The 20,600-nt window shown below is 37.1% G+C and overlaps 1 protein-coding gene across 2 annotated transcripts in view; it reads right to left on the bottom strand.

Annotated features, from left to right (window-relative positions):
• Positions 1 to 20,600, bottom strand: part of CLHC1 (clathrin heavy chain linker domain containing 1) — a 40,036-nt gene that overhangs the window by 18,516 nt on the left and 920 nt on the right. For both annotated transcript variants that reach the window (XM_030877229.2, XM_070046850.1), the window contains 6 exons: positions 17,155 to 17,342; positions 14,285 to 14,415; positions 12,490 to 12,691; positions 12,262 to 12,374; positions 11,800 to 11,884; positions 3,087 to 3,193 (listed from right to left, as the gene is read on the bottom strand). In XM_030877229.2, the coding sequence (XP_030733089.1) occupies positions 3,087 to 3,193; positions 11,800 to 11,884; positions 12,262 to 12,374; positions 12,490 to 12,691; positions 14,285 to 14,415; positions 17,155 to 17,342 (826 nt within the window). Of the gene's footprint in view, positions 1 to 3,086; positions 3,194 to 11,799; positions 11,885 to 12,261; positions 12,375 to 12,489; positions 12,692 to 14,284; positions 14,416 to 17,154; positions 17,343 to 20,600 lie in introns of those variants that run through there.

The following is a 20,600-nucleotide window of genomic DNA, read 5'->3' as shown; positions in this document are numbered from 1 at the left end:
AACACGGGTTCGTGCCCCGGTCCGGAAAGATCCCACATGCCGCGGAGCGGCTGGGCCCGTGAGCCATGGCCGCTGGGCCTGTGCGTCCGGAGCCTGTGCTCCCCAATGGGAGAGGCCACAACAGTGAGAGGCCCGCGTACCGAAAAAAAAAAAAAAAATTAAGCTAAGTGAAAGAAGCTAGTCACAAAAGACTATTTATTGTATTATCATATTTATATGAAAGGTCCAGAATAAGTAAATCTATACAGACAGCAAGTAGATTAGTGGTTACCCAGGGTTTGGAGGATAAGCAATAGAGAATGAGGAGTTAATTGGTACAAGGTTTTTTTTTGGAATAATGAAAATGTTCTAAAATTAAATTTCAGTAATGGTTATACAACTCTGTAATTATAATAAGTTGATTAAATTTTGTGGCATTTTCCCCACATATGCCATATGCATATGCTAATTTAAACCTCAGACTTATGAAAGTTACTGTTTAACACCCAAAATGCCCTGTGTCAGCATTCATGATATAAGAATACTTTTGCAGTGTAACATGATCTGATAATCACTCAGTTATTAAATTGTAAATAATTGGGATGGTTTCTTGACTTCAAGTCCACTGAATAAAAACTATAAAATTACACTGTGTTACAGTGTACTAGGATCAAATACTGAAAACTGTGTGGGCAAAAATATGAGACACGCCCATTTGCACACAATTCATAGTCATGCGATCTCCATAAATACATATGTTTATATACACTATGTGTAGACAACAGATTTTCTGTGTTCAGGTAAAAGCATGTTTTTGTTCAAATTGCTGAATTTAAAGGTATTTTTAAGAAATTTATTTAAAACAAGCTGTATATATTTGACATCAAGAATTTCCACTTAGAACTAAGATAAGACTAATTAATCTCTAGATTTGTAAGCTACATTGAGTATACCTCCCCTTTATGTATACCCCTGCATCTCCTTCTGAGCTTCTCATCTTTTAAAAATGCATCTTAGTTTTAAAATAAAAGAATATTTTGTGATTCTCAGAAACACTCAGTAAGTACCACCAGTCTAGTATTGGTGAACTTCTCAGAATAAAATCCACATACCTAGAAAATGAATAAAAGTTGGCTGTTTTCCAATTTCACTGTAATTATATTTATTTAAGCATTAATTGCAAGCACTGAGTTTTACTTAAACTTGCAATCCCTACTTTGAGTAGACCAAGTCAAAGGGAGAAGAGAAAGAAACTCAGGAATATACGAATATCACTTAAAAATTTTTTTTAAATTTTTTAAATCACTTTTAATTTATGCTAAATTCAGAGCACAGCCAAAGAAAGAGTTCCTGGGTATTTATAAGATGTCTGAAACTTCTGAGTAAAAATTAAACATTTTAACATTTAACATTTAAAATTAAACATCAATGTCAAAAAAACAAAACAAAAAAAACCCCGAACACTAAAAACTACAAAATATTGCTAAAAGAAATTTTAAAAGACCTAAAAAAAATGGAGAGATATACCATATTTAAGGGTTCACTGGATCAGAAAATTCAATACTGTTCAGTGTCTGTTCTCCCTAAGTTGAACTACAGAGTCAGTGCAATCCCCAGCAGGTCTTTTTGTAGAAATTTACAAGCTGATTTCAAAAATTTAAACAGAAATACGAAAGACCTAAAATAGCCAAACCAAATCTGATGAAGAACAGAGTTAGAAGACTAACACTATCTGATTTCAGCACTTACTATAAAGCTACAGTAATCAAGACAGTGTAGTACAGGCATCAAGATAAATAAATAGATCAATGAAATAGAACACATCCATGGACAACTGATTTTCAACAAAGGTACAAAGGCAATTCAGTGGAGAAAGTCTTTTTAATAAATTATCCTCGAACAACTGAATAGCTCTCAGCAAAAAAATAAACTTTGACCCATACCTCACACCATATATAAAAATTAACTCAGGGGCTTCCCTGGTGGCGCAGTGGTTGAGAGTCCACCTGTCGATGCAGGGGATGCGGGTTCATGCCCTGGTCCGGGAAGATCCCACATGCCGCGGAGCGGCTGTGCCTGTGAGCCATGACCACTGAGCCTGCACGTCCGGAGCCTGTGCTCCGCAACGGGAGAGGCCACAACAGTGAGAGTGAGAGGCCCGCCTACTGCAAAAATAATAATAATAATAATAATTCAAACTGGATCATAGACCTAAATGTAAACCTAAAGCTATAAAATCCTTAGGGAAAAAAAAATAGGAGAAAAATCTCTGCAGATTAAGCACAGATTTCTTAGGTACGACACTAAAATCTCAATCCCTAAAAAAAAACTCATAAATTAGATTTCAACAAATTAAAGACTTCTACTCTAAGAAAGACACTGTTAAGAGAATGAAAAGACAAGCCACAAACTGGGAGAAAATATTTGCATCATATATCTGGTAAAGGATTTTTATTCATAGAATGGAACACTACGCAGCAAAAAAAAAGAATAAATTATTGATAGATGCAATAACATGGATGAATTTCAAAATAATTAGGCTAAGTGCAAGAAATCAGTCAAAAAAGGATACCTACTATATGATTCCATTTATATAAAATTCTCGAAAATGCAAACTAATCTTTGGTGACTGAAAGCAGATTAGTAGTTGCCTGGGGACTTGAGGGAAGCTCTGGGAGGGAGACCAATGGGAGGGGTGGGGAGTAATGGGAGGGAGGGATCACTGAGGGAATGAGGGAACTTTTGGAGGATACATATGTCAAAACCTAACAAACTGTACAGTTTATGTACAATTTAGTGTATGTATGTCAACTCACCACAACAAAGCTGTTTTTTAAAGGAAGTGGAGCAAATCTGACAAAATATTAACATTTATTAAAACTTGATAGCAAGTACATGGCTGTTATTTATGTTTCTCACACTTTTCTGTATACTTGAAATATTTCATAATTTAATTTGGAAAACCTAATCAAACCCCTTAATGTTACAGGTAAGGAAACTGAGTAAATGGTAGACCTTGTTTCCCAGTTCAATACTCTTCCCATTCTATCAGGAAAAAAAAAAGTATAATTAGCATACATATGTAAGGTTCAGAGAGAAATGCTTACCCTTAAATTTACTCACTGTCCCAATGTTTTGAAGAATTCTTCTAGGACTGTTTGCTGCAAAATAAACTGCCTTTTCATATTCTCCAAGTGAGATTAATTCATTCAACCTACAGCCAGTGCATTTCATTATATAGTAGTACACAAAAAAAGAAAAGTGATTAGAAATGTCTAATACAGACTAAACATAGTAGCATAGTAATACAGAAAAGCATCTCTAATAAACTATAACTAGATTCATTCACTCTGTGAGATACTCTTTTCACTTCCTTCCCTAATATTGTTTTTTGTAGCCTCAGAATAAGACTCACCTGCCAGGTGACGTGAACCTGATCCTGTACCTTATTCCTATAGTGCTGAGAGCAAGCCATAGAAAGAGCAACTGAATTTATTCCGTTGAAAGAACTTCAACTGAATTTATAATGAGCTCAGATTTTTTTTCTCTCATATTATCTCCAGAAGAAAAGAGGAACCAGGGGAAAGAAGGGCAATCTGCTTAAAGGCTCAGCCTAGGGGAAATATTAATTGCACACAAAGGCTGCCAAGTTGAAGATCAAGAAGTGTCCTTGGTATTCAGAAGCCTTAGTTGTTCGGCCAGGAATCAGACTCCCAACTAAATGTGAGACTAATTCAAAGAAGAAAAGATAATAGTTCAGATACCTTAAGCTTCTACTCCTCTTCCTAGGGCAAAACATCCCCAACTCAGTCCTTACAATTAAAACTATGGTGGGGGGAATCGGGAAGATGGCGGAAGAGTACGACACGGAGATCAGCTTCCTCCCCACAGATACATCAGAAATACATCTACATGTGGAACAACTCCTACAGACCACCTACTGAACGCCGGCAAAAGACCTCAGACCTCCCAAAAGACAAGAAACTCCCCACGTACCTGGTTAGGGCAAAAGAAAAAAGAATAAACAGAGACAAAAGAATAGGGACGGGACCTGCACCAGTGGAAGGGAGCTGTGAAGGAGGAAAGGTTTCCACATACTAGGAAGCCCCTTCGCGGGCGGAGACTGCGGGGGGCGGAGGGGGGAAGCTTCCGAGCGCCGGAGGAGAGCACAGCAACAGGGGTGCGGAGGGCAAAGCGGAGAGATTCCTGCACAGAGGATCGGTGCCGACCAGCACTCACCAGCTCGAGAGGCTTGTCTGCTCACCCGCTGGGGCGGGCGGGGCTGGGAGCTGAGGCTCGGGCTTCGGTCAGAGCGTAGGGAGAGGACTGGCGGCATGAACACAGCCTAAAGGGGTTAGTGCGCCACGGCTAGCCGGGAGGGAGTCCGGAGAAAATTCTGGACCTGCTGAAGAGGCAAGAGACTTTTTCTTCCCTCTGTTTCCTGGTACGCGAGGAGAGGGGATTAAGAGCACTGTGTAAAGGAGATCCAGAGACAGGCGCGAGCCGGGGCTAACAGCGCGGACCCCAGAGATGGGCATGAGACGCTAAGGCTGCTGATGCCGCCACCAAGAAGCCTGTATGCAAGCACAGGTATGGACACCCCCCTTCCGGGGAGCCTGTGCAGCCCGCCACTGCCAGGGTCCTGGGATCCAGGGACAACTTCCCCGAGAGAACGCACGGCGCGCCTCAGGCTGGTGCAACGTCAGGCTCACCCCGCATCCGCACCCCTCCCTCCCCCCGGCCTGAGTGAGCCAGAGCCCCAGAGTCAGCGGCTCCTTTAACCCCGTCCTGTCTGAGCGAAGAAGAGACGCCCTCAGGCGACCTACACGTAGAGGCAGGACCAAATCCAAAGCTGAGCCCCAGGAGCTGTGCGAACAAAGAAGAGAAAGGGAAATCTCTCACAGCAGCCTCAGGAGCAGCGGATTAAACCTCCACAATCAACTTGATGTACCCTGCATCTGTGGAATACCTGAATAGACAACGAATCATCCCAAATTGAGGAGGTGGACTTTGGGAGCAGCGAGATATATATATATATATTTTTTTTTTCCCCCTTTTTCTCTTTCTGAGTGTGTATGTGTATGCTTCTGTGTGTGATTTTTGTCTGTATAGCTTTGCTTTTACCATTTGTCCTAGTGTTCTGACTGTCCATTTTTTTTCTTTTTTAAAAAAATTTTTTCTTAATAATTATTTTTAATTTTAATAACTTTATTTTATTTTATCTTACTTTATTTTATTTTATTTTATCTTCTTTCCTTCCTTCTTCCTTCCTCCTCCCTCCCTCCCTCCTTTCTTTCTTTCTTTCCTCCTCCCTCCCTCTCTCCCTCCCTCCCTCTCTCCCTCCCTCCCTCTCTCTCTCTCTCTTTTCTTTCTTTCTTTCTTTCTTCCTTTCTTCCTTCCTTTCTTTCTTTCTTCTCCCTTTTATTCTAAGCCGTGTGGATGAAAGGCTCTTGGTGCTGCAGCCATGAGTCAGTGCTGTGCCTCTGAGGTGGGAGAGCCAACTTCAGGACACTGGTCCACAAGAGACCTCCCAGCTCCACATAATATCAAACGGCAAAAATCTCTCAGAGATCTCCATATCAACACCAGCACCCAGCTTCACTCAATGACCAGCAAGCTACAGTGCTGGATACCCTATGCCAAACAACTAGCAAGACAGGAACACAACCCCACCCATTAGCAGAGAGGCTGCCTAAAATCATAATAAGGCCACAGACACCCCAAAACACACCACCAGACGTGGACCTGAACACCAGAATGACAAGATCCAGTCTCATCCACCAGAACACAGGCACTAGTCCCCTCCACCAGGAAGCCTACACAACCCACTGAACCAACTTTAGCCACTGGGGACAGACACCAAAAATAATGGGAACTACGAACCTGCAGCCTGCAAAAAGGAGACCTCAAACACAGTAAGATAAGCGAAAGGAGAACACAGGAAAACACACAGCAGATGAAGGAGGAAGATACAAACCCACGAGACCTAACAAATGAAGATGAAATAGGCAGTCTACCTGAAAAAGAATTCAGAATAATGATAGTAAAGATGATCCAAAATCTTGGAAATAGAATAGACAAAATGCAAGAAATATTTAACAAGGACCTAGAAGAACTAAAGATGAAACAAGCAATGACGAACAACACAATAAATGAAATTAAAAATACTCTAGATGGGATCAATAGCAGAATAACTGAGGCAGAAGAACGGATAAGTGACCTGGAAGATAAAAGAGTGGAAATAACTACTGCAGAGCAGAATAAAGAAAAAAAGAATGAAAAGAACTGAGGACAGTCTCAGAGACCTCTGGGACAACATTAAATGCACCAACATTGGAATTATAGGGGTTCCAGAAGAAGAAGAGAAAAAGAAAGGGACTGAGAAAATATTTGAAGAGATTATAGTTGAAAACTTCCCTAATATGGGAAAGGAAATAGTTAATCAAGTCCAGGAAGCACAGAGAGTCCCATACAGGATAAATCCAAGGAGAAATACGCCAAGACACATATTAATCAAACTGTCAAAAATTAAATACAAAGAAAACATATTAAAAGCAGCAAGGGAAAAACAACAAATAACACACAAGGGAATCCCCATAAGGTTAACAGCTGATCTTTCAGCAGAAACTCTGCAAGCCAGAAGGGACTGGCAGGACATATTTAAAGTGACGAAGGAGAAAAACCTGCAACCAAGATTACTCTACCCAGCAAGGATCTCATTCAGATTTGATGGAGAAATTAAAACCTTTACAGACAAGCAAAAGCTAAGAGAGCTCAGCACCACCAAACCAGCTTTACAACAAATGCTAAAGGAACTTCTCTAGGCAAGAAACACAAGAGAAGGAAAAGACCTACAATAACGAACCCAAAACAATTAAGAAAATGGGAATAGGAACATACATATTGGTAATTACCTTAAATGTAAATGGATTAAATGCTCCCACTAAAAGACACAGACTGGCTGAATGGATTCAAAAACAAGACACATCTATATGCTGTCTACAAGAGACCCACTTCACACCTAGAGACACATACAGACTGAAAGTAAGGGGATGGAAAAAGATATTACATGCAAATGGAAACCAAAAGAAAGCTGGAGTAGCAATCCTCATATAAAACAAAATAGACTTTAAAATAAAGACTATTAAAAGAGACAAAGACGGACACTACATAATGATCAAGGGATTGATCCAAGAAGAAGATATAACAATTGTAAATATTTATGCACCCAACATAGGAGCACCTCAATACATAAGGCAAATACTAACAGCCAAAAAAGGGGAAATCGACAGTAACACATTCATAGTAGGAAGACTTTAACACCCCACTTTCACCAATGGACAGATCATCCAAAATGAAAATAAATAAGGAAACACAAGCTTTAAATGACACATTAAACAAAATGGACTTAATTGATATTTATAGGACATTCCATCCAAAAACAACAGAATACACATTTTCCTCAAGTGCTCATGAAACATTCTCCAGGATAGATCATATCTTGGGTCACAAATCAATCCTTGGTAAATTTAAGAAAATTGAAATTGTATCAAGTATCTGTTCCGACCACAACGCTATAAGACTAGATATCAATTACAGGAAAAGATCTGTATAAAATACAAACACATGGAGGCTAAACAATACACTACTTAATAACGAAGTGATCACTGAAGAAATCAAAGAGGAAATAAAAAAATACCTAGAAACAAATGACAATGGAGACACGAAGACCAAAGCCTATGGGATGCAGGAAAAGCAGTTCTAAGAGGGAAGTTTATAGCAATACAATCCTACCTTAAGAAACAGGAAACATCTCGAATAAACAACCTAACCTTGCACCTAAAGCAATTAGAGAAAGAAGAACAAAAAAAACCCAAAGTTAGCAGAAGGAAAGAAATCATAAAAATCAGATCAGAAATAAATGAAAAAGAAATGAAGGGAACGATAGCAAAGATCAATAAAACTAAAAGCTGGTTCTTTGAGAAAATAAACAAAATTGATAAACCATTAGCCAGACTCACCAAGAAAAAAAGGGAGAAGACTCAAATCAATAGAATTAGAAATGAAAAAGCAGAAGTAACAACTGACACTGCAGAAATACAAAAGATCATGAGAGATTACTACAAGCAACTCTATGCCAATAATAGGACAACCTGGAAGAAATAGACAAATTCTTAGCAATGCACAACCTGCCAAGACTGAATCAGGAAGAAATAGAAAATATGAACAGACCAATCACAAGCACTGAAATTGAAACTGTGATTAAAAATCTTCCAACAAGCAAAAGCCTAGGACCAGACGGATTCACAGGCGAATTCTATCAAACATTTAGAGAAGAGCTAACACCTATCCTTCTCAAACTCTTCCAAAATATAGCAGAGGGAGGAACACTCCCAAACTCATTCTACGAGGCCACCATCACCCTGATACCAAAACCAGACAAAGAAAGAAAAGTACAGGCCAATATCACTGATGAACATAGATGGAAAAATCCTCAATAAAATACTAGCAAAAAGAATCCAACAGCACATTAAAAGGATCATACACCATGATCAAGTGGGGTTTATTCCAGGAATGCAAGGATTCTTCAATATATGCAAATCAATCAACGTGATACACCATATTAACAAATTGAAGGAGAAAAACCATATGATCATCTCAATAGATGCAGAGAAAGCTTTTGACAAAATTCAACACCCATTTATGATTAAAACCCTGCAGAAAGTAGGCATAGAGGGAACTTTCCACAACATAATAAAGGCCATATATGACAAACCCACAGCCAAAATCATCCTCAATGGTGAAAAACTGAAAGCATTTCCACTAAGATCAGGAACAAGACAAGGTTGCCCACTCTCACCACTCTTATTCAACATAGTTTTGGAAGTTTTAGCCACAGCAATCAGAGAAGAAAAGGAAATAAAAGGAATCCAAATCAGAAAAGAAGTAAAGCTGTCACTGTTTGCAGATGACATGATACTATACATAGAGAATCCTAAAGATGCTACCAGAAAACTACTAGAGCTAATCAATGAATTTGGTAAAGTAGCAGGATACAAAATTAATGCACAGAAACCTCTGGCATTCCTATACACTAATGATGAAAAATTTGAAAGTGAAATCAAGAAAACACTCCCATTTACCATTGCACCAAAAAGAATAAAATATCTAGGAATAAACCTACCTAAGGAGACAAAAGACCTGTATGCAGAAAATTATAAGACACTGATGAAAGAAATTAAAGATGATACAAATAGATGGAGAGATATACCATGTTCTTGGATTGGAAGAATCAACATTGTGAAAATGACTCTACTACCCAAAGCAATCTACAGATTCAATGCAATCCATATCAAACCACCACTGGCATTTTTCACTGAGCTAGAACAAAAAATTTCACAATTTGCATGAAAACACAAAAGACCCCGAATAGCCAAAGCAATCTTGAGAACGAAAAACAGAGCTGGGGGAATCAGGCTCTCTGACTTCAGACTATACTACAAAGCTACAGTAATCAAGACAGTATGGTACTGGCACAAAAACAGAAATATAGATCAATGGAACAGCATAGAAGGCCCAGAGATAAACCCACGCACATATGGTCACCTTATCTTTGATAAAGGAGGCAGGAATGTATAGTGGAGAAAAGACAGCCTCTTCAATAAGTGGTCCTGGGAAAACTGGACAGGTACATGTAAAAGTATGAGATTAGATCACTCCCTAACATCATACACAAAAATAAGCTCAAAATGGATTAAAGACCTAAATGTAAGGACAGAAACTATCAAAATATTAGAGGAATATACAGACAGAACACTCTATGACATAAATCACAGTAAGATCCTTTTTGACCCACCTCCTAGAGAAATGGAAATAAAAACAAAAATAAACAAATGGGACCTAATGAAACTTCAAAGCTTTTGCACAGCAAAGGAAACAATAAACAAGACCAAAAGACAACCCTCAGAATGGGAGAAAATATTTGCAAATGAAGCAACTGACAAAGGATTAATCTCCAAAATTTACAAGCAGCTCATGCAGCTCAATAATAAAAGAACAAACAACCCAATCCAAAAATGGGCAGAAGACCTAAATAGACAGTTTTCCAAATAAGATATACAGACTCCCAACAAACACATGAAAGAATGCTCAACATCATTAATCACTAGAGAAATGCAAATCAAAACTACAATGAGGTATCATCTCACACCAGTCAGAATGGCCATCATCAAAAAATCTAGAAACAATAAATGCTGGAGAGGGTGTGGAGAAAAGCAGCGAACACTCTTGCACTGCTGGTGGGAATGTGAATTGGTTCAGCCACTATGGAGAACAGTATGGAGGTTCCTTAAAAAACTACAAATAGAACTACCATATGACCCAGCAATCCCACTACTGGGCATATACCCTGTGAAAACCATAATTCAAAAAGAGTCATGTCCCAAAATGTTCATTGTGGCTCTATTTACAATAGCCCGGAGATGGAAACAACCTAAGTGTCCATCATTGGATGAATGGATAAAGAAGATGTGGCACATATATACAATGGAATATTACTCAGCCATAAAAAGAAACAAAATTGAGCTATTTGTATTGAGATGGATGGACCTAGAGTCTGTCATACAGAGTGAAGTAAGTCAGAAAGAGAAAGACAAATACCGCATGCTAACACATATATATGGAATTTAAGAAAAAAAAATGTCATGAAGAACCTAGGGGTAAGACAGGAATAAAGACACAGATCCACTGGAGAATGGACTTGAGGATATGGGGAGGGGGAAGGGTGAGCTGTGACAAAGCAAGAGAGTGGCATGGACATATATACACTACCAAACGTAAAACACATAGCTAGTGGAAAGCAGCCGCACAGCACAAGGAGATCAGCTCGGTGCTTTGTGACCACCTAGAGGGGTGGGAGGGAGGGAGACGCAAGAGGGAAGAGATATGGGAACATATGTATATGTATAACTGATTCACTTTGTTACAAAGCAGAAATTAACACACCATTGTAAAGCAATTATACTCCAATAAAGATGTAAAAAAAAAAAAACAAACTATGGCAAACAGGATTTAAAGAGTGTTGCAAATGAATGTGGAACCGCAGAGGAGAAAAACACCAAAGTAACATTAAGCAAATTACATAAAACTTTTAACCTCAACCAGGGTTTTTCTCTCGTATCTGAAGCTGATAGACTTAGAGGTGTAAGGAAATAATCCAGGCTTTGGTGCTCCTCAAAATGATCTTTACCCCTTTTTTGTACCATATCAACAAGCAAGTCAACAGCTGAAAACTATTTAACATAGAAGACTAGGAATATTACATATATTCACTACATACTGGCCTCATAGCGTATGAATTAACCTCTTAAAGAATAAAGTCTTAGATCTCTAACCCTCTACTATAAAATATATATAATAATTTAATAAGTATTAGGGGGAAATATGCCTTCCTAATATGTCATAGGATGGAAATAATGAGAAAAAAAAGGACTAAATTGGCTAGGATAATCTGACACAAGGTCATAAAAAAATATAAAATATAAAAATATAAATAAAACTTAACACTACAATCCACCTATAACCTCTGAAAAATCTCCTAGACCATCAATCTGGTATTTTTTCCACAAAGAATCTAGTTTTTTAAATTCTAGCTTATTTTCTAATTTGTCTACTAGAGTAGAATTTTAAAATACAAAACCTAGAGACTACAACTCAAAAAGATGCAACATAAATGTGAAACATTTAATATCTTTAAATAAATATTAAATAAATGCTATAATATCTTAACAAGGAAAATCAAAAAGCTTTTTAAATATTTGCCTTTCAACGTAGTATAGCAAAATTTCAGCTTCTTTTGCCTTGCCTGGGTCATCTTCAAGTAGTTCCTCAACAATGCCTTGTTCACCTGTAAATATTGAAAGCACCACTGGATGATATTTAAGGTTATCAATCAATAGAAAATAACAAACATATAAATGTTTAATACCAACAACTTAATGCTATAGTTTCTAATAGCACCAACCTCTTCCTAAACTGAGTAGCTTCCCCATCCCTTTCTTCCTTATTTTCAGGTATTCTCTCCTTGGCTAACCAAGTCTACTCTTTACCAATTATTTGTCAGCTGTTGAAGGAAGAAGCCCACAGGGTAACAGAGACCTAACAGAAGTAAGTACATTTTTAGTTTCTTTAAACTCAGCCTAGGAAAATCCCCATTCTTTAGCTTTCTGGAGAAAAAAACTGTTTTCCATTATTCATGTTAATTAATAAATATAGATCCTCTACCGTGTAAATCTTTATTTTTCTCAATGTGCTCCATGAAGTCTTGAAATGATCTGCTCATATCAGATTTTTCCCACAAAGTAAGTGCCTGTGAAATAATCTGCAGTCTTTGATGACTATAAAGATAAAAAACATTAACAATATACTGAACCTAAAATCAAATAGTGGAATCTTAAAATAAACACAAATAAAAGCTTCAAACTGTAAAAAGTATATATTCAACTTTCATACCGGAACTGTAATTCATTGTTCAGATTTTCAGCTAAATCTCGCCGTTCTAATACCACAATCATTTCCTCATCTAAATCTGCCTTCCTCTGAGCTGGTAAATATTTTTTTGACATAAGTTGCTCAATTTCTGCATATTTATCTTCAAGATGTTTCAAGTATTTAGTGAGAGCATCTAAACTGACAGATTCTTGGAGAGTCATGCCTAAGGGAAAAGGGAACAAATCAAACAAGCCAAGCCACGTGTGGGACTCTTGTGCTCAAACAGCAAGTCTTAGCAAAATAGGTCAGATGGTTGGCTATGTTAAGAAATAATTAAGAAATTGTAGCATGAACTTGAAGATTATTGAACATAAACAGAATTAGCATACATTTCTAAATGGCTGGTAGTTCTAAACAAATCATCAATGAAGACTTAGTGAAGACTGATGGTCCAAACCTTAGCATTTTAAGAAAAAAAATTTTCAGGACCGCATCACCACATCTTGCAAACCCCTAAATATCAATCTTATTCAGTAACACCAAGAACTTTTGCCTAATAATTCAGGATTCCTGTTCAATGATTTTTCCCTAACCAAACTTTCCATTAGTCTACTACAACTAACCCCAGGGTAATCTGTTTATTCTCTCCAATGCGAAGTTTATAAATGCCTGCCAAATCTTCAGTCCTTTCTCCCTCGGTCATTGTCCCCTCTATTCATTATTCATAACTGCCCCCCACATACACACACACTTCAAATGACTTTCATTCTCATTCAGACCAATTGTTGCCTTTAAAGGCACATCTCAAAATTCTCTTCAAGAAACCCCCCTGGATTAACCCTAATCAATTTCAGTCATTCCCTTACACCCTGTATCCCTTCAGCATTTAATCAATTTGTCAGCTATTTTGTACTTATTCATATGTATCTTATTTGTAGTCTGCTAGTTATAATTTTATACTTGAAAGTGAATCTAGTCCCTGCTTCAATCAATCATAGGATGATCATTCAACCTCAGTTAAAATCCTCTGGTGTGGGGTAGCTCATTATCTCAAGACATAGCTTCTTCCATTGAAACCAAATCTGACTTCCTAAAATTTCCACTTATTGATTCTGCCTCTGCATAAACACTAGTTGGAATTTTGAAAAGTTTTGAATGCAGTTATCTATTCTCAAAGTCTTTCTTTACTCCAGGATGTATATTTGCAATTCCTCTATCCATTCATCATACAAATCTCTCAATATTCTGGAGGAATTCCAGGATATACTCCAATTTCTTAAAATGTGGCTTGGCTGAAAATGAGGAACCAGTGAATGCTGACATCAATGTGAATCAACAATATTCACCACAACTTTACGTACCACAGTTTTTTCACATATTTCATGGGTTCTCAAACTATAAAATGCATCAGAATAACCTGGAGAACTTGTTAAAACACTGACTGCTGGGCTCCACCACCCGACCCCGACTCCCATCCCTGGAATTTCTGACAGAGTAAATCTGCAGCAGGACAAAAAAATTTGCATTTCTAACAGGTTCCCAGGTAATGCTGATGTTGATGTAGGAATCACACTTTAAGAGCCACTGTACTACACTTTATATAATCCAGCCAGACTGGAACTCTTTCAATCGTTTAGGGTTGTTAAGTTTTCTCATTCCCTTGTATGTACCTAGAGGCCAGACTAAAGCTGTTTGTAAAGTCTGGCTAAAGTCCCGATATACTTGGAAGATATATACATGGTAACACATATATATTAATTTGTGTAACTGGAAACAGTTGGAATTTCTCTCAAATATTTTAAACAAAATACTGTACCTGGAATAGGTTTTGAAGGCTCTTTGCAGCAAATACAACATTGTTCTTTTGTGTCATACTCTGCCCTAAGTTGTTTCATTTCATCTATTTGCAATTGAATCTTTGAGGAATTATTTTCAATAAGCCTCATCCTGAAAAACAGAAAGGCTTTTTTATGTTTCTTTCAACGAATTATTTAATCATACAATTCAAAGTAAAACAGGTTAAATTATTACTTTAATTTGGCTAATTATCATTTTGTACCGTTATGAACGTAGACGGAAGTTTACAAAAGAATGCCTAGGAAGTTAACTAACCTCACAAGTGAGGAAAAATTTTCTTTCAAAGCATCAATAAAATCTTATACTGCCTATGATTCGTAACCTTATTGGAAATTTGTAAGTATTAAACATAATAATCTAGCCGCAAAGTACTATGTCTATTCCCTTTAGTTGAAAATTACCTTTGCAATTTAAAAATTATTTTTGTTAAGTAATTGTATTAGTTTCCTGTTGCTGCTATAACAAATCACCACAAACTTGGTGGCTTAAAACAGCAGAAATCTATTCTTTCACAGTTCTGGAGGCCAGAAGTCCAGTATCAGTGGGCCAAAATTTGTGTTTTTAGGATTGTGCTTCCTCTAGAAGCTCTAGGGGAGCATCCATTCCTTGCCTCCTCCAGCTTCCAAGGGCTGCCGGCCTTCTGTGGCTGCATCACTTCAATCTCTGCCTCCGAGGTAATGATGCTTTTTCCCCTTGTGTCTGTGTCAATGCTCCCTCTACCTCTCTGTATAAGGACACTTGTGATGGTATTTTGGACCCACCTGCATAATCCAAGATAATCTCCCTAGCTCAAGATCCTTAATGTGATCATATCTGCAAAGATCCTTTTTCCAAACAAAGTAACATTTCCAGGATTAGGACCTATTTCTTTGGGGACCATTATTCAGCCTACTCTATTAATTTTGATTCTAGAGCTAGAGGAATGATAGCATCTTGAGATAAAACTGAGTTCATCCAGAAATGGAGGTTTTAAAGACCAAGAAGTAAATAAAACCTTCTTTTAAGCATTATTTGAAATTTACTTCCTAGTTTATCACCAATATTTTGGCCCAGGGAGGAAATAATAGATTAAAATCAGTTAGCTACATAAATGTTACAAGAGTTTTGGTAAATTAAAAACAAGTTTGTCAGTAGATAACCGCTACCTAAGTCTGATTACTATATAGAGTTCTTGGTAACTACAGATGGCTCAGAGTAGGAGCTTGCAGTATTTATGAAAGAGGGACTGTGGAAATAAAATATCCTTGGCTTTCATCCAAATAGTTATGCTTTAGGAAGAAAGACATGTTAAAAGTAAACAGACTTTCGAAAAAATTGAAAGCAGGGACTCAGACAGATACTTGTACATGAATGTTCATGGTGGCACAAGTCACAATAGCCAAAGGTGGAAAAAACTCAAGTACCCATCAACTGATAAGTAGATGAAATATGGTACATACAAACAATGGAATATTATTCAGCTATAAAAAGGAATTAAGCTCCAATACATGCTACAACATGGATGAGAAGGTATCCAGTCATTGCTCCTATCCACAGCTACTTTTATGATCTCGTTATCTTTGACAATTTCACTACAGTAAATCTAGTTGAGTATTTCTTATTACTTACAATGGGATTCTTTGGTCTTCCAGAATCTGTGAATTGATATCTTTCACCAGTTCTAGAAAATTCTCAGCCATATTCTCTTCAAATATTGTCTCTGTCCCATATTCTCTTCTCTTTGAGTTGTGATTAGACATAATAATATAACTTTCTCACTCTGTCCTCCATGGTTTTTTTATAATAGCTTTATGGAAATATAGTTCGTATACCTTAAAATTCACCCTTGTAAAGTATACAATTCAGTGAATTTTAGCATATTCAAAGAGCTGTGCAAATACTACCATTTCTAGTTCCAGAACATTTCATCACCCCCAAAATAAGCCCTGGATCTGCTAGCAGTCTGCTAAGCAACAGGCAATTTTCCATGCAGTCCTCAAAGGTGGAGCAGTTTACCTCTTGTTCACTCTTCAAGGGTGTAGCCCTTTATCATCCCGGCTTTATATGGGGAGGATTTCCCAGTAGACTACACCCCTTGGGCAGATAGATCCTGGGCTCTGTCTTTTGTACCCCTGTGCCACAGACTAAAAACTAAAGCTTATGGTCACTAGTTTTGATAAATGCTTTCAGGGTCAAAGAAGTTTTAGTGTGCTTCTCTATCTTTTGTCTTCTGTTATGATTTTGCCCTAATATTTCTGTCACTGCCCTGTCAGCTTCCTGTTACTTTTGGAAAAAAATTTCTTTACCATCTTATGTAGCATATTTTCCCAATATCTAGCAAGCCACATTACCAGAAGTGGAGGTCAAATTTTACATAATTTTCCAGGTTGACTTGAAATTATCTGTAATAATTTACCCATCAATTACCAAATGGAACACTGAAAATCTGAGACTACTTAGCAAGAATGAGCATTTTATCCTCTCCCAGTAGGTTATTTATCTTTGTGCATCAGAGCATTAAGTGCTCTATTTCAGATGGTAATCATGAAATTGTACTATTAAACCTTCCATGCAAGAAATCACCTGGAGCAATTATCTGTATCCCTCATTTTATGATACTACAATGTGCCTCCAATTATCCTAAGAGATATTATAAAATTCTCAAACAGAATTAGTATTATTTTTCAAGTAAAAATATAGTAATTTCAATAAGAAGGGTAACATAAAAACATGGCTTTAAAATAAAATTGAAATTGAAAAAGAGTAAGAACCACTGGTTATAGTTACAATGGCTAGTTAATATAACAAAGTAACAATTATCACTTTTGGGCTACTTACTAATATACTTACTTTGCTTTAAGTTGAGTTATTCTTTTCCTATGATATACCAATGCTGTGGGCTCTCCTGCCAAAACTTTAAGTTTTCCATGAAGATGAAATGCAGTTCTCTGGCTTTTCTTTATTGTCTCAATAAAGGCATCGTATTCTTTTTTGATTGAAGTAAGAATGGATTTGTATGCAGTGACATACTCTATTACCTAAAATATGATTTTTTTCTAGAAGACTATGGATCAAAAGACTTGCAAATACAGATTATAGATTTTTTTTAATGAAACATGATGGGCCATTATAAATCTAAAATTTTACAAATTTGAGCTTGCATTCATATGCAAATACCACTATTAAAGACAGTTAATTGTTACTGAATATATGCTCTTTGTGAATCATTACAATCCTGTGAGCTTAAATATGAGAGAGAGAAAAAAAAACATGTTTTTTGCTCTACTAGGAATTAACACATACATTATATGAGGTCAGATAAAACCAATACCAGATCTAATTATCTCAATTCTGGATCTCTTAAATACCATTACATATCGTCCCTCATTACCTCCAAGTCTAGTCTCTGAAGGACTTCATTCAGACCTTAAAATCCTGGACTCCTTTCTCTTCCCTGTTTTTCTAACCCATCTGCTCCAACTAGCTGATCAATACTCTCAATTCCAAACTGTATTTCTAATCCCAAGATGTCAAGTGCAACTGGAGAAAACCCTTCATACCTTACATTCATGGTTTACAATGGTGTTTAAGTACATAATATCTCTGGAACGATAATGAAAGAGAATGGAAACCTACAGAGAAGGAAAGGAAAACAGAAACTTACAGAGAAGGAAACCTACATAATATCTCTGGATTGTTAATAGAAGAAAACAGAAACCTACAGAGAAGAAAAGGGAAGTAGGGTCTAAGATGAGAAGGACCAGACTTTCCACTGTATACTCTTATTGGTTCTTTTACTTTTCTTTTCTTTTTTTTTTTTCCTGGTTAATCTTGTGTAGGCATTACCCATACAAAGAAACAATAATAACTAAGGAGCACTTTAAAGAAGTTAAAAAACAAAAAAAATTAAAAATAATTTATGGTTGCCAAATTCTGCTCACAAGGATTTTGGAAGGTGTCAAGGCATATAAAGAATAGATGTGATCAATCCACAGTTTTCTCTGAAAGATACAATTAGGCTTTCTACCTTTACTATATCTCTAGTCTCTGGTATACCACACTGTTAGCTAGAAAATACCTAGAAAAAATTATCCAGGTAGACATCTGGTCTATCAAGAAATTGTATAAGGAGGGGAGTTCCCTGGTGGTCTAGTGGTTAGGATTCGATGCTTTCACTGCCATGATCTGGGTTCAATCCCTGGTAGAGGAACTGAGATCCCGCAAGCCATGCGGCCAAAAAAAAATGGTATAAGGAGATAATTGCTCAATGCCAAGCACCAGGAAAGGATATCTGAATGGGAGATATTGGTCATCTTTTTGACATGACCATACTACCTAACCACCCAAAGGACTGCCACCCAGCAACTTTCAATAAAATAGAGGTCATTAATCTGTGGTCTTCCAAATTAAATACCCCACGGTTCCTGGCCATCGTCTATTCCACAAGCCTCTATGAGGTGCTGCAACAATTCAAAACAACTCAGATATGTTGATGGATAGAAAACAGACTTGTAGTAACATCATGATCAGCTCCCATATGGTTTTGCTAGAAGAAATAGATTTCAGAACACCCATAGGAATCTTTAAGAATGCACAGAAAATGCATTAAAGTAAAGGAGGGAAACTTGTATGCCAGAGGTAGAACAGTTTTGCTTGGTCTACAAAATATTTTAAAATTTAGGAAATTTCACCCCAAACCCAAATTTTCAGGTTCTCTTGAAAACTGAAAAATCTAACAATGTGGAACCCCCATTCCTTAATGGCAGTAATCAGCTGGAGCTTTAGATTGGATTGTTTTTTCATTTTACCACCGTCCCCATGATTCCTTATTCTGTTAAATCCAGTACACTTAACTCTTTTATATGACCTTCTTGGCCTCTAGGGATTCAAGTTGCAGACTCCGGTATTAAGGTTTCCATTAACTCCCCCCAAAACAGAGCCATCCTTACCAGGTACAGGGATCTGAGGGAGAGGAGGAATGGTATCCATTCCACCTCAGCCCCTACACACGAATATACACTATTTGTACAACACGCTACCAGGATGCAAAAGGCCAGTCACTTTCTGGAGTCCAATTACCTCCATAATTCACCCTTGTCTGTTGAAGCTCACTCTTCCTAGCTTTGGTTTTCTTTGCTTACTAAGTCCTTTGCTTACTAAGTCCTTGGCTCTCTCTGCAACGTACCCTCAACTCTTGTTACACAGCCTCAGGTCCTCCTTGCTTTGATTTAGGCATGGTTCTCTAGGCCAAATCCTCTATCATTGATTTTAAACAGAATTTGGTATTTGTTCTCTGGTTCTAAGTACTCAGAGATGCAAGCTGACACTTTCATCTTTTACCCAACCAGATCCTTCCGAGAAGGAAGATTAGAGAAGGCAGGCATTAATAGTTTATTAACAATCAAATGTGTTGGAATAACATGAAAATGGAAAGGCAGATTATCTTATTGAGAAGCTAGAATAAAAGTTTCTCTAAGTACCAAATGATTTCTATTTCAGATCCCCTCTCAGTACTGAAGAATAGGATACTTCACAATGTACAAATGTACCATTTATAACTGTACAATGTACAAACAGTCCAAATGGAAATCCTGGGGGGTAGGGAGAAAAGGACTAAAGATACAGAAATTATCTTTTATTTAATCCCATGTCTTTTCTCTAAGAATTAAATTTACCAAAGCTCCTCCAAAATGACGTCACTATAACTATACTAATTTAAAGCAGAGAGCTCTTCATGGAAGAAAACTTCTGACAAGTGTTAGCATTTAGACATGCAAAGATAAGTATGTTACAATTATGATAACTTTCCTTTGCTGATTTCACACAAGTAGAGTCTCAGCATGATTCTTGATATTTATAAAACCTATTCAATACACTACCTTCAGTACCTTTAAATATTCACCTAATACATTCCGTAATGACTAAAACACCAAAACAATTTCATTGATCATAACAACTTATAAAATGAAGCTAATCTGCCAGTGTACCAGTTCCAAAAGACAGATTTTCCAGATGACTTAAAAGGAAGAAAAGATTTTTTCCATTTTATACTTTTATGGATAAGCATCAATTTTCTTAATTCCACTTGTAGGTATATATCACTACTTTGTGTTCACTTTTCCTTAGAGTGAGGCACTATATTTTTATTTAGAGGAGAAATAAGACTCAGTGTGTAATGTTTAAAATTTAAACAAAACACTGAGTTCCTATTTTGCCTATGGCTGTTTTACTCAGAGACCAATAGTTTACAGAAGTCTTCACATAAGTAATAATTTCTTCTAGGTAAGGAGGAAAGA

This window comes from Globicephala melas, chromosome 12, assembly GCF_963455315.2.
Source record: "Globicephala melas chromosome 12, mGloMel1.2, whole genome shotgun sequence".
In the NCBI taxonomy this organism is placed as follows: domain Eukaryota; kingdom Metazoa; phylum Chordata; class Mammalia; order Artiodactyla; family Delphinidae; genus Globicephala; species Globicephala melas.
Note: the sequence above shows the minus strand (reverse complement) of the source record. Positions and strands in the feature narration are given on the sequence as shown.